General features: G+C 47.7%; 1 protein-coding gene across 3 annotated transcripts in view; it reads right to left on the bottom strand.

The window, feature by feature from the left end:
* Positions 1–12,683, bottom strand: part of LOC116654014 (uncharacterized) — a 58,028-nt gene that overhangs the window by 4,464 nt on the left and 40,881 nt on the right. For 2 of the 3 annotated variants that reach the window (XM_085516343.1, XM_085516345.1), the window contains 5 exons: positions 12,349–12,422; positions 11,580–11,664; positions 10,576–10,714; positions 1,843–2,088; positions 503–1,657 (listed from right to left, as the gene is read on the bottom strand). Coding sequence is in view for 1 of the 3 variants with exons in the window: in XM_085516344.1 (XP_085372470.1) it covers positions 1,517–1,657; positions 1,843–2,043; positions 2,126–2,245 (462 nt within the window). In the remaining 2 variants the exon portion in view is untranslated. Of the gene's footprint in view, positions 1–502; positions 1,658–1,842; positions 2,089–2,125; positions 4,327–10,575; positions 10,715–11,579; positions 11,665–12,348; positions 12,423–12,683 lie in introns of those variants that run through there. The other variant, XM_085516344.1, reaches the window with a different exon arrangement.

Here is a 12,683-nt window from a genome sequence, read left to right as displayed (position 1 = left end):
AAAGTGGCTATCAGGTGAGTATGTTCATTTATTACCAACCTGGGCTGGATTAGAACACATGACCCAGAAGTAAAACGCTTCGTTTAGCCCAACTCCCTGGGCCATCTGGTCCTTGCAAGTAAACATTTCTAAGTGAGATTAAGTGACTGTTCTTTAAGCATGGTGATCTGAGTGCAAACCAGGCTGCTCTGGATCTAACAGATCAAACCTCAGCAGCCGGCTGGTGCCGATTCAGAAACACCCTTTGCTTGAATGGCGCTGGGTGCAATTCTCTGCAGTGATTCTTGGTTCAGGCTGAGTGTCACTTTCAGATGCAATAAATAAATAAATAAATAAAATTAGCCACCAGGTAACACAATAGAGAACCAACCCCTCCCGCAAGGGAAGGTTTTTACATACCACAGAGGGAGGGAACTGCTACTGTTTTGGTCTATAAAAACTGCACCAGGGAAGTATAATGTTAACCCAGCCCATGCAACAATGCCAAGGAGAAAACAGCTACCTGCCTACATCCTGCTCCCATGTCCACATGGTTCTGTGCTCTGGGCTGTTACTTGCAGGAAAGCTGGCTCTGGCTCAGAAGGGCTGGTGGCATCCATAAATCATTTGAAGTTGGGCCTGTCAGTGGCAGAGTGTGAGCATGGACTTGTTTCTTCCCAACACTTCAGTGCTTCACCAAAGTCTTCCTCAGTGGCTTTGTTTTCCTCTAGAGCTCAACTCCTTGTGCCCACCCTCCATCACAAGAGAGGATGCAGCAAATTTCTTTCCTTGGGAAGCAAGAGTAGAACACTTACGTTAACTGTTTAAGTTATGATTATCTTCCATTCACTCCCACCTACCCACACTGTCATTTTGGTAGCAGGTTATACTGCTGGAGGGATTTCTGGGTGTTTCTGGAAAGGATTTTACTGTAAAATTTACATTCATCTACCACCTCCTACTGCAATTCAGTTCTTTCTCTAATCTTTTTTTAATCCCCCCTCTTTCCCCCTCTCCCTCCTTCTTGTAGCCCCAAGTAAAAGTACCCCATTTTGACAGTTGACCCATTGGAAGAGAAGGGAGCAGACAGACCCACATCGCTCAGTTAACCTCTGCACCCACAGGCACGCTGTGACACTGCAGCTCTCCAGCTGAGCACAGATCCAACACAGGGAACACGTTCCTGGTGACGACACATCCCAGGAGACAGAGCACTGCTCGCCTGGCGCCAGGGCTCACCGCGATCCCTCCCACGCTCGCTTTCTGATAACGAGCAAAGGTGCACGACTCCGTGCCTCAGTTTCCCCTCTGTAAAACAGGCATCTCAAAGACACAACCTGCCCTATCAGCTGCCTGCGAGTGCTGACTCGCTCATCCCAGCAGACTTCTGGGCAAGTAGGAACAAAGCTCAGTGCGTGGTGTGTGCTGCTAGGCACCGAGGAAGGGCACAGCACTCCAGTCTCCAGGTTAGAGGCTCCTCCCTGCCTCCTCCATACAGCTGTGTGTAGGGCAGAAGTGACACATCGGAGGAATTAAGTCATCGGTGTGTGCTGCCCGGCTGCTCCCTGTGCTGCACATAGGCACAGCCCGGTGTGCACCCGTCCCGTTGTGAAGCCATGCTGCCTCCATCTCCCATGCTGTTAGCTGCTGGCCTTCCTTTCACATGCTCTGACTGTCGCTAGAAAACAGAGAGAAAACAGTCATGGTATGGAATAGCACTAATTTGTCTCTATGCCTTTCCCCTCCACTGCCCGCCGTGTTCTCTCTCACTACTTAACGCTAAAACCAGCTGAAGTTTACAACAAATCAAAGCCTCCCTATAGGCCCAGATTGTCTAAATACAGAAAACAGGAAGTGAGTAACCTTCAACGGGAAATTGTTCATCCGATGGAGGCCAAGACCCAAGGCCCGTCGCTCCTTGGTCCTGCCCTGCAGAAGCAGCACAGCGGTGCTGAGTGACATCAGTGTGCTGCAGGAGGAATGGATCCGCCAAACTTCTTCTTCTGATATGGTCAATTTGAATGAGGAGACGGCGCAGGACAGCAGATGGACATCTGGGAGGGGCTGTTTTTAAGGAGATTGGGGGTGAGATGGAGAAGAAGCCAAAGGCTGCAATAAGAAACATAAGAGATGCATGAATGCTAACCTCCTCAGAAGCTGAAGGTGGTAAAAGAGTGTTACAAACAGAACTGGGCTGCTTCCAGCACAGAAGGGAGGGAGGAGATGCGTGACAGCCCACTTGGTGATGGAAAGGAGAACACTTCATTTCCTAGGCAGAGCGAATAATGATTTATTTTTGTAGAGTAACTTGCCTGCTTTGCCCCCTAAGGAAAGATCCCAAATTATTTTACCGGCTGTTTATCTAAGTGTTATATTATTCACTGCTCAATTGCAGCCATTACTGGGGTGGAACACAGCAGCTGTTTAACAACTCAAAACAATACCCCCTTTAAAAAAAAAAAAAAAGGAAAAAAAGTAAAAGAAAAAAGGCAAAAAAAGGAAGGTCATATTAAGATCCTTTCTAACTGAAGGTGAACTTCTTGTTACGTGCTGCATCCAGTGAAATAAAGTTTTGCTTACATTTACACTTCCACCAGCATCCCTCAAACTCCAAAACTCCAGCATACACAAATGCATCCAGCCACATCTCAATTCTTTGGCCTAAGCTCTGGACAGGGCCAACGGTCTGCGTGACACAGAGCAGCCCCTGGGCCATAGATAGATAGTTTGCTTCTGACCCCTGGGAGCTTGTTTAGCCCACAGCCTTTTTCCCACAAAGACTTCCCTAGATTTCAGATGGATTATATAAAACTGTGTTCACGGCATTTGCTTCACAGAGACTTTCTCTCTTGCACAGAGGTGAAGCTTAGTTGGATGCTCAGCTAACAAACCAGCTGGCTAGCAGAAAGATGCTCTTAATCAAACAGCCTCTCTGGGGAGAACTCTGTCTTTTTTTCCCCCACATCGCAACAGGTTTCTTCTTTGTCCTCTGGTGGGCAGGTGTTGTCTCACTGGGACATGAAAAAGGGCAGGCTCTGATCCCACTAAAGATAGTCCCATTGGTAACAGATCAGCAGGGCATCCCTAGATTATGGGAGAGTATTCCTATCTTGCTTCACTGGCTGGTGCATAATAGAGCTGGTTCCCAGTGATACATCCATGGCTTTTAACAAGAGTCCTGTTCTCCAGAGGGGTAATGAAAGGGAAAGGAACCTGGAGGGCAATGTCTGTGCCTGCCATTGCCAGAAACCACAGCTGGTCCTGCAAGTGATGGGAACAGAGACAGTGCTTCTATCCAGGAAAGATGCAAAGAAATGTTTTCCCACTGCATTATCTGCTCTCTTTAATCTCCTTCTCCATCACTTTCACACCAGGAAGCGAATTTTGCTCCAGTGGAAGGTGAGACGCAGATAATCTCAGGAAAGGAAACAATACTTACTGTAAGCCCTGGTCTCAGCCAGCCCTTGGTTCTTTCATGTTGAAGGTTGCAGCAGCTTTGCCCTGACTCCTTGGGATCGGGTGTGTAGGCTAAGAGATGTTAGGGAGCTCCAACCACATCCCTGGCCCGGCTGACCAGGGAACAACGATTGTGACCTGCCCAGCAAAGCCTGTCTGCCTGCAGTCCAGACATAGCAGGGAGCAACTTTTCTTCTACTGACCTTGCACTCACAAGGATTGAGATAATATTATCAGGGATCTCCAGTACACTTCCTTCTGTGCTTTCCAAAGTGATCCAGGAGGCAATCTGTCCAGGAAGGATGGACTCCAGAAATCTACAATGAGCTCTACACCTTCTTATCCAGGTTGTGTAGTGCCTCTACTCACTCTGTTAAGGTAGGATTTACCACCCTCACAAAGCATTGTGACAACGCATTAAAGAATGAATTCACAAAGCTGAAAATGTGCCGCAGGTAAAGAATGCAGCTGTGACTGCAAACCATGCCATAGGCATATTCGCAAAGTATGCAGGAGGCTTGTCTAATGAAGGAAATTCTCTTACACTATTCAGACATAGGCAGGCTCTTTGCATTTCCTGTCCATGGTGAGACTCCTTTGGCCAGTGTCATTCCAGCACAAGCAAATCTGTCCACAAGGGACCCAGGCCTCCTCAGCAAGGGTCCTGCATCCTTTAAAGAGTTAATTGTACTGTGACCTCCTGACTCAATGCACAGGAACGCAGCCACCTCAGGTGGAGTTTCACCAGGGCCAACCTTGAGCACTGCTGTGCCTTCACAGGAGCCTGCACAACTCTGAACTCAACAGCAACCACATTATGTTGCATGAGGATCAGCAGGAACTGACATGGGACCAGATACTCCCATTTTAAATCTCATTTCACATTTCCTTTCCTCCCCCCCCCCCCCCCACCATTGTGTTATTCCTTAGTACCCCACAAAGATGCTCCTTTGGTCCAAGCTCTATGCACCAGTTATGCACTCTCTTTTCAACGTCTCTCATATTTACACCCTTGCAGAATTTACCTTTGTGGCTCACAAACCAGCTATTTTCCTTTACTTCTGCTCCATTAGTGTCTGTTGGGCCTGGGAAGACCAGCCATTCTCCTTGTGATGCCCTTGCTACATGCCACAGTGCGATCAATCCCTGTCAATTCTTTGGCTTTGCCTGACATCACCATCCCTGCTTGTGTTCCTACAGCCTGCTTTCACTTTTAGCCCCAGTGCTGAACAAACCCAGCTCTTCATGTACACATACATATGTATTAATACAAATATACCCCCCCCAAGAAGAGACCTATTTTCAAGGTTTAATATGCTCCAAGTTCTGCTGTGGACTCTTCCTCTTTTGTTGCAGCTGTGGTTTATAGGGCAAGCTTTGTGGCTTTGCAAGAGTCCTTGGATGCCTTGGGAAATGTTCTGCAAAAGCGAGCTTTCTCTCCATGTGCTCTGCACTCCAGCCACCAGGTCCTGAAATCTCTGTGCACAGGATTTCCCCTATTAAAACAGAGACAGTGCCTACTTGTCTTTCAGGCAGAGCTTCTGATTGATACTAGTTGTTTATAACTACAGTGTCAGGCAAAGAAGTGCCAGCTAGACTCCCTCCTACACCATCTGCTCTTATGTGAGCCACAGCACAACACCAGAATTGCCCTGAAAAGGCTCAGAAACACCACCTCACAGACACAAGCTTCAAACACTAAGACTTCAGCCACTACCTTGACATATCCATGCATGACACAAGAGAAAGAACACCACCTACCTTGTAGAAATAAGGGAGAGCCTGCAAGTACCAAACAACTGTGAAATAACAAGGGCTACACCCTCTCCTGTGCTCATCCTAGTTACTCACAGGAGAAAGTAACTAGCTTAAAAGAGATGAGGATTAACCTAACACACCTGGGTACCACCTGCTGCTTTACTGGCTCCAGCTCACAGTTCTCTGACAAGCTGGGCACTTGACAGCAACATCCCTTTGAAATAACAGATTTGCTAAGGGTTTGGAAAAGCCTTGCTCTAGCACAAGGTAATTGTCAATATGCATGAAAGACAAGCCTCCTGGGGCTGGCTGCCAGCGAGGAGGGGATAACTTAGGGAAAGAAAATGCCACAAGCACAGCACAAAGCATGCTCATCATAATAACCAAACAGCAGCTTAGCCCTGTAGAGTTAGAACAGTACTGAGGTTTCTCTGAAAGGCAATGCTGAAAAGAATAACAACAACAACTACTACTACTCTACAACGCGACAGAAAGTTGTCTCAAGGTGAAAAGCACATTTGTCCAGCTTTGCCTACTGGTAGCCATGGCTCCTGAATGTGGAGCTGGCTGGCAGTGACAGACGGAGAGGGAGGTGAGATATGAGGCTGAACAATTCGCAGCCTTCTAGTTCCCTCTCTCCCACCTCCTCCTCTCGTGGGAAATGAAAGAGACCGCTTTTGTGGATGGAGGGTGGTAGGTGTGCGGTGAGAGTGTGTGCTGTGAGCAGCCCAGCCTCATGGGAAGGATCCCAGTGTGCAAGCATGTGTGCAGGGCTGTGTGCTCACACACACACGCGTGTGTACAGTTATGCTGAAGTGCTTGGGGCCAGCCCAGGGCCATTTCTCAGAAGTCTCCTCATGCGTGTCTGAAAAGGTGGATCAGGCAGCGGAAGCGGTGAAACCACCACCATGCCCAGGCCCCAAATGACTGCCTTTTCTCTTTCTCTCTCTCTTTTTTTTCTTCTTCTTCTTTTTTTTTTTTTCAGCTCCCCCCACTCCTTCCTCCTTCCCTCCCTGCCCTGTTCGGCTGAACCGCAGCACCAGAGCAGCAGAACCTGATGCTGGAGAGGAGAGCAAAGAAGGCAGCCACCGCCAGCCATCATCCAGCTCCCTCCTCCCTGCTGCCATTCTGCTGTCTGAATAGCATGGCCCCTACCTCTGTGAAGGCTCAGGCCTGGGGGAGCATGGCAGGAAGGACAGAATGAGCTGATGGTAGGGTAAAAACAGGTTGGTTTTCTTTCTTTCCTCTTCAAAGCATTGCTCAACCATGGCCTGGGTGAGCCGCATGGGCTGTGAGGCTGAAGAGAAGATGGAGGCTTGGATGAGAGCCTCCTAGGGGACAACTCCAGCTGCAACTCTTCTCCAACCAATATAATTCCATCAGGTCTCTTGTAGCCTGTTACCACTATAACAGGGACAAAAAAAAAAAGGGTGTGTGTCACCATTCCCACCCACCACATCAGGCAGGGAAGGGGGAAGCATGGCTGGAGCCCTCACTTCTGTTTACTGCTCTTTGTTAGCAACAAAGCTTTCCTGTTGCCATGCTTCCTGATAGCAGCGGGCCAAGCAGCAAGACTGTGGTCTGAACCCCCTACATCTGAGCCTAAAATGGCGGTCAGGACAGGCCTCAGCCCTGTGATGGCGGACAGCCCTCCGCCATCCCCACACAAGATCTCACTGCTCCAGCACCTTTCCCTGAGGGAAATATACTGGATCTGCACCATGTGCTTCAAATTTCCTCCTCCCATTGAGGAAGAAATGCTGGAAAGTTATAAAGGCCCCAACTCTAAAGGCAGTTTTGGCACTGATGTTGGAGATCTCCTTGATAGAGCACATTCAGCTCTTCTAATTTTGGGGCACTGCTGGGTCAAAAATAAACCTTACACAAAGTAAAACAGGACAGTTTTTACTTTGCACATTTTCTGTAAAACAAGAGGTGTTGGATGAAAGAAGGGAACAGCCTTGAAGATGTGGGAATCTACAACGTGGAAGGGACAAATTCAACATTGAAAATAAATAAAAGAAAATTGTAGTGACAATGGAAGAAGAAAAAATAGAAAAATGCATTGAATGGAATTAAGAAATTGAGGTGTCACCTGAGGTTGTCCTGAAATCTACCTGGGCATAAGGAAGATGGAGTCCTTATGTGGCACAAAAACTAAAGGAAGATAGACAAAAGGAGTAAGTAAAGAAGGCAAGAAATGAGAGTGTGCAAAAGCCCACTCAGAGATCTAAGGATTAAAAAGAAAACCTTTAGTAGAAATGGAAAACAGGGAGGCAACCAAACAAGAATATTCAGTCAGTTAAGGCTTGCAGGGAAAAGATAAGGGCAGCAAAAATGCAGAATGAGTTAATTATAGCCAAAGGGATTAAGGAGAATAAGAGGCCTTTTACAAATATATCAGGGGAAACAGAAGCACTAGGTAGAAGGTGGGTCTGTTAATAATAGGTCAGAGAAGGGAAGGGAAATAATGAAACAAGGGGACAAATCATGCCAAGAGCTATGTGGGCATCTTCCTGCTACCAGACAGCCTGAGACCTCCACGACTGAGGTAGGGCTCAACCCAGGGAGTCTCATCCACAAGGACACGTCTGAGCTGAGTATGGAGATGTGCCATGAAACTCTGTGCAGCACCTGACACCTTCCCTGAAGAAATCAAGACAAATATTTTCAGTGATGTTACTGCCACAGTTAAGGCAAGCTCATACATTAAAACAACAGGAGGAGAAACTGCCTGGGTTTTTTGTGGTGTAGGAGTCTGAAAGAGTTTAGGTTACCCATGTATGTGGTGCAGTGGACTTAGAAGATGACCTAGCTAAAACATATCCAAATATCCATGGGCTTTTCCTTAGCTAGGTTATTTCCTCCTTGTCTGCCGTGGTCACCCCCCACAGAAAGCAACCAAGGGTAACACCCAGCAAATCCCTTAGGGCTGGAAGCAGGGATTGGCACCTATTAGGACTAAAACTCGCATTTCACTGACTTGTGAGCCAAATTCTAACCTTTTAAGAAAGTTTGCGCAAGGATCTGAAGCATTTCAGATATGCACACATTCCTGCCGTCAGGATTTTGGCTTTCTCCTGCTCCAGAAATAAAATTTGGCTCTAAATCCCAGGTTTCCCTCTCAGTTCCTATATAAACAAGAGTCTCAGCTAGGAAAACGACAGAGTATTTATATTTTGTCAAAGTTAAAAAAAAAAAGAAAACAAAATACTAACAACACATCATAGGAGATGATAGAAACTATTTTGCCCAGCTCTTTCACAGGGGGGAGCTCATAGCAGTCCTGCCTGAGGCTTTCCCCAAAGCAGACCCCTCAGGCACCCTCCAGCCCCCATCTGCCGGGCAGGAAACAAAGGGCCAGCGCCTTCCTGGCAGGAGACAAGGTGCCAACCTGCCTGTCTCTGTTTACCAAAGGGAGGGATGTTAGCTGGGTGCGAATGGGGGCTGGGACCGTGGCTGGGTGGGGGCCATTTGTCCTCCATTCCTGACTCCCTTCTGCCACTCTGGCTGTATCCCTCTGATTTTCACTTCTTTTAAGTGCTCTAGATAGTTGGCAGGCTGATGAGTAGAAAATAAAAACTTTCAGAATTTAGAATAAGGCCTCAGTTTCTGCAAGGGAAAACAGGGGACAGAATAAACTCCTGTAAGCCAGTTCCCCACAGATCCATCCACTTTGGCCCTTGGGTCAGCCATGCAAAACACAGGTGTTACACAGGACAGAGCATGTGGCTCTGTAGGCTGGGCACTGACACTGGAGGCTCATTCCACACCCATCCACTCAAGTCCTCACAAATGACAAAACCACTGCTGACTCCCTTCCAGTTTCCCTGTGTTGTGCATTGCAGGGTGAAGTCAATGCTCCCTGTCTCCCTGCTGCCTCTTTGCACAACCCGAGTATGTAAAACTGCAGGAGGAAAGAGAGGTTAAAATAACAGCAGTCAATAAACAGAGACAGAGAATATACCGACATTTATAGGTCTTCCCCTTCCACCAGTGGTGCTTTTACTATCGTGATCTCTATGTCAGTGGGACTCTCCAAAGAGTCGCCAAGCAGGAGATCAGAAGAGCTATACAGAAACAGTTATATGCCATCATTTGGAACTATCTCTGAGGTCCTATCCATCCCAAGCCATTCTGTGTTTCTGTGATTTGGTATTGAACCCTAGACTGAGGAGTGACACACAGGTCATGCTGAATGCTGAATTTATAGGCAAGTATGTTCCCCCACCTCTGGTCCTCCTGGAGGAGGGACAGAGTTTGGTGTCTCCTAGCCTGCTTGTGCCCTGCACAGAGCCATGCTGCTGCAGAAGTAACCCCCTTTATTCTTCTGAGCACCCCTTCCATCTCTCCCCACTGCCCAGGAATGGGTTTGTAAAATCCAGCCAGCAGGAGAGGTATTGTCACAGGAGGGAAAAGGAGCCAAGAAGCTTCAGCACCGAAAGGAGCAGCTGTGGCGGAAGGCAGCACTTGGAGTGATCTCATGAATCAGCCATGACATTATCTGCAGTGAAATGCCTGGGAAGGGGTTTCCCATGTCCTACCCTGACCTGCAAGGTTGACTCCATGGGGGCCCGAAGGGCATTTTGATTGCCAAAGACAAAGGCTAAATCAGGAGGAAATGATATTTTATTTAACCTCTGCGTCGAGGTGGGGGCCCGAGGGGAGGGCTGAGGCAGGGGGGCGGTGACAGAGGCGTGGGGATAATGCTGGGGGATTCACAGCAGATAACTCTGTAACATATGGGCTTTCACTAAAGCACATGTCCCACCAAAAAGCCAATTTCCCTCAGCGTGCTCTCAGTTGCTGCCAGGGCAGCTTGCTCTGTCGGGGCTGTGCTCTGCCATACAACGCCCCGTTCGGTGCCAATATGGAATTTCCTTTTGGGAAAGGGTTGCAATAATTGTCTCTCCTATTTACACAGTGCTTTCCAGACAACGTGCCAGAGCCTGGAGCCCTTATACAGGCAAAGCTCCCAGGGACACCCTGACTTGGCTCCAGTGTCAGCTCTGAGCACAGTGTGTGATCAGGCAAGGGGGACTGCAGACCTGTTGGTGCAGGGAGCAGCTATCCCCAAAGTGCCCCATTCCCAAAGTGCTCATAAAAGAAATTGACATCAAAAGCACTCTGGAGTGGTAGTGTGGGGTGAGCTTACCTCCTATTTAGAAAGCATTAGATCTACAAAGGCTTTAAATATCTTCCTGATGTGACATGCCTGTAGGAAGTTGCTGTAGATGTCCTAAGGACCCGTGTGATCTGAGGGTGGGTGGGTAAGCCCAGAGGGATGGGAGCACAGGGGAATGCAAGAGTGCCTGGAAGGGAAGGTGGTGGGCTTTATGCAATCGGGCCCTGAAGGAGAGGTGGGAGTCATAGTGGAACAACCTGCGGTGCCAGCAAGGTGAGGCCACGGTGGCGGAGTTCACTCTGCTCTTCCTCTGTTGGGCCTGAGAGCTCCACTCACAGCACAGGGAAGGTAACGTGTGGGTCTGAACAGTTCCAGTTCTGCTGATCCTGTTTTCAGCTAACACAGAAACACAAGTGAGGTAGAGCAGAGGATCAGAGGTGTGAGAAAGGCTAAGGGCCTTGCTTCACTCCAGATTGTTTTGTCTGGTATTTCATCAGATCAGTCAGGCATACAGTGGCATTTCGTCACTTCCTTTGGAAGGCTGTTTCCATACTTTTTATACACCCGTACGTACAACCCAGGTTATATTTTGCCAGATTTCTGTTTTCACCATTAAGTAGAAAACAGTCGTGGCTGTCAGTATGAATTCTTCCAAGCGCAAAGGACATAAAAGTGGCACCCCCTCCCATCTTCCCACAGTACCAAAGTATCACGTGTCAAAGATGCTCCCGCTGAGAGCTGAATTCCCCCTTCATGCAAAGTTCAGGGACTGAGGGTTGTTCCAAGCGTTTCTATTTCAGACACTTGGTCTTTGACCAACTCATGGCATTGCAGGCTTGTGCTGAAGACCTGAGGGCCATAATTGTTTATATTCCCCCCTGCACTCAGGGCCCTGATCACATCCCCCTGTGCAAAACTGCAGCCTGCCTGAACCCAGGGCACAAACCGACCCATGGGGGAGCGTGACCCAAAGTGTCAAAACAGGGCCAAAACAAGGCCTTTTACATTTTCCACTGCCACCAAACCTGTTTGACTGAATTGCAGGTTAAAAAGGCATTGTGTCTGTAATTGTTGGGCTTTAGAGAGCATGTCTTTTCCTTTAATGAAATACCTCGCTCATTCCATTCGAAAAGGAACCAAAGACTTCTCAGGTTTATGATAAAGTTGTAAAAATTTTATTTACCCCATATTTCCTGCTGGGTTATTTATGAGGCATTTTGTCAGCTCTCATAAAACTGCCTAGTAAAATATATTTTCTTACCAAAAAAAAAAAAAAAAAATCATTTGTGTGGGACATCTTGAGAGCAGCGAGGACAGAGTTAATGGGATACACACACGTTCCGACCCTGGGAGAAAACAAAACAGAACAAAAGCCAGGCATTGTTGTGCTGTATTAGTTAATAATAGATTTAGAGCTGAAATCCTGCTCCCACTGATGTTACTGGAAGTTGGTCCTTAATAGAAAATAATCAGAGAACCAGCTGCCATGAAATGCCGAGCCCCAAAATGAACCTGAAATGCATCAGAGTGCCTCGAAAACACATTTCTCCTGTTGGAATTTCACAACAAAGAGGCAGCTTGGCAACTTTTTACTTCAAATGTGGTGGCTTCAATTTATTTAACCCTGGGAGAGATTCAAATTGCCACTCAGAGCTTGAACCCGAGGTCAGCTGTTTGTTAATAAAATCACTTTTACCTAGATAAACTTCAAGCTGCACAAAGTGAAGCTCCTTAATACTGAGATGAAGGAAATCCCATTGTGGCAGCTGCTGTCAACCGGCCCAGGCACAGGAAAAGCACAACCCACCCACTCCAGGCACAGCTGGGGGAAATTTGCCTCTCTTGGAGCACTGCTTCTCAGTTGTGTGTCACATGTTTGCATCTGCTCCGTTCTCCATGATCTGAACCCTCCTGTTTTCTTTCTCCCCAGCAGTGCTTATGTTCCCTAATCCCAGTGGGAAGCTTGGAACACTGCGCCTGTAGCTCTGCATTCCCCCTAATACCCCAATTTCAACCCGTGCATCACTTACTACATGCAGATGGGCTGGACTCAGGTAAATCCTCTTTATTTTTCCCATCCAGGAGCTCAGCAAAGGTATTCTAGCTGGGAGGCAGCAGACATATAAAGGAAGCAAGAAAACAATGAATAAAAGGCAAAAGAAAATAGCCAAGGAGAGTTGTTTTTAAAATAACAGCAGCTAGATGCTGGGAAGCAGTCAGAGGGCTTTTGTTTGGTGCCTGCACTGTGCTTGGCACAACACAGCCTCCGTGCAGCTGAGCTCCTTGCTCCCGCTGCCGTGCAAAAGTAAAGCAGCAACAGCAGAGCATGGGAAACAGGCAAACAGCCAGGTTTGGAAAGGTATTT

This window comes from Coturnix japonica, chromosome 15, assembly GCF_054131305.1.
Source record: "Coturnix japonica strain WE chromosome 15, WE-NBRP24, whole genome shotgun sequence".
NCBI lineage: Eukaryota > Metazoa > Chordata > Aves > Galliformes > Phasianidae > Coturnix > Coturnix japonica.
This window is presented reverse-complemented; position numbering and strand designations above follow the sequence as displayed.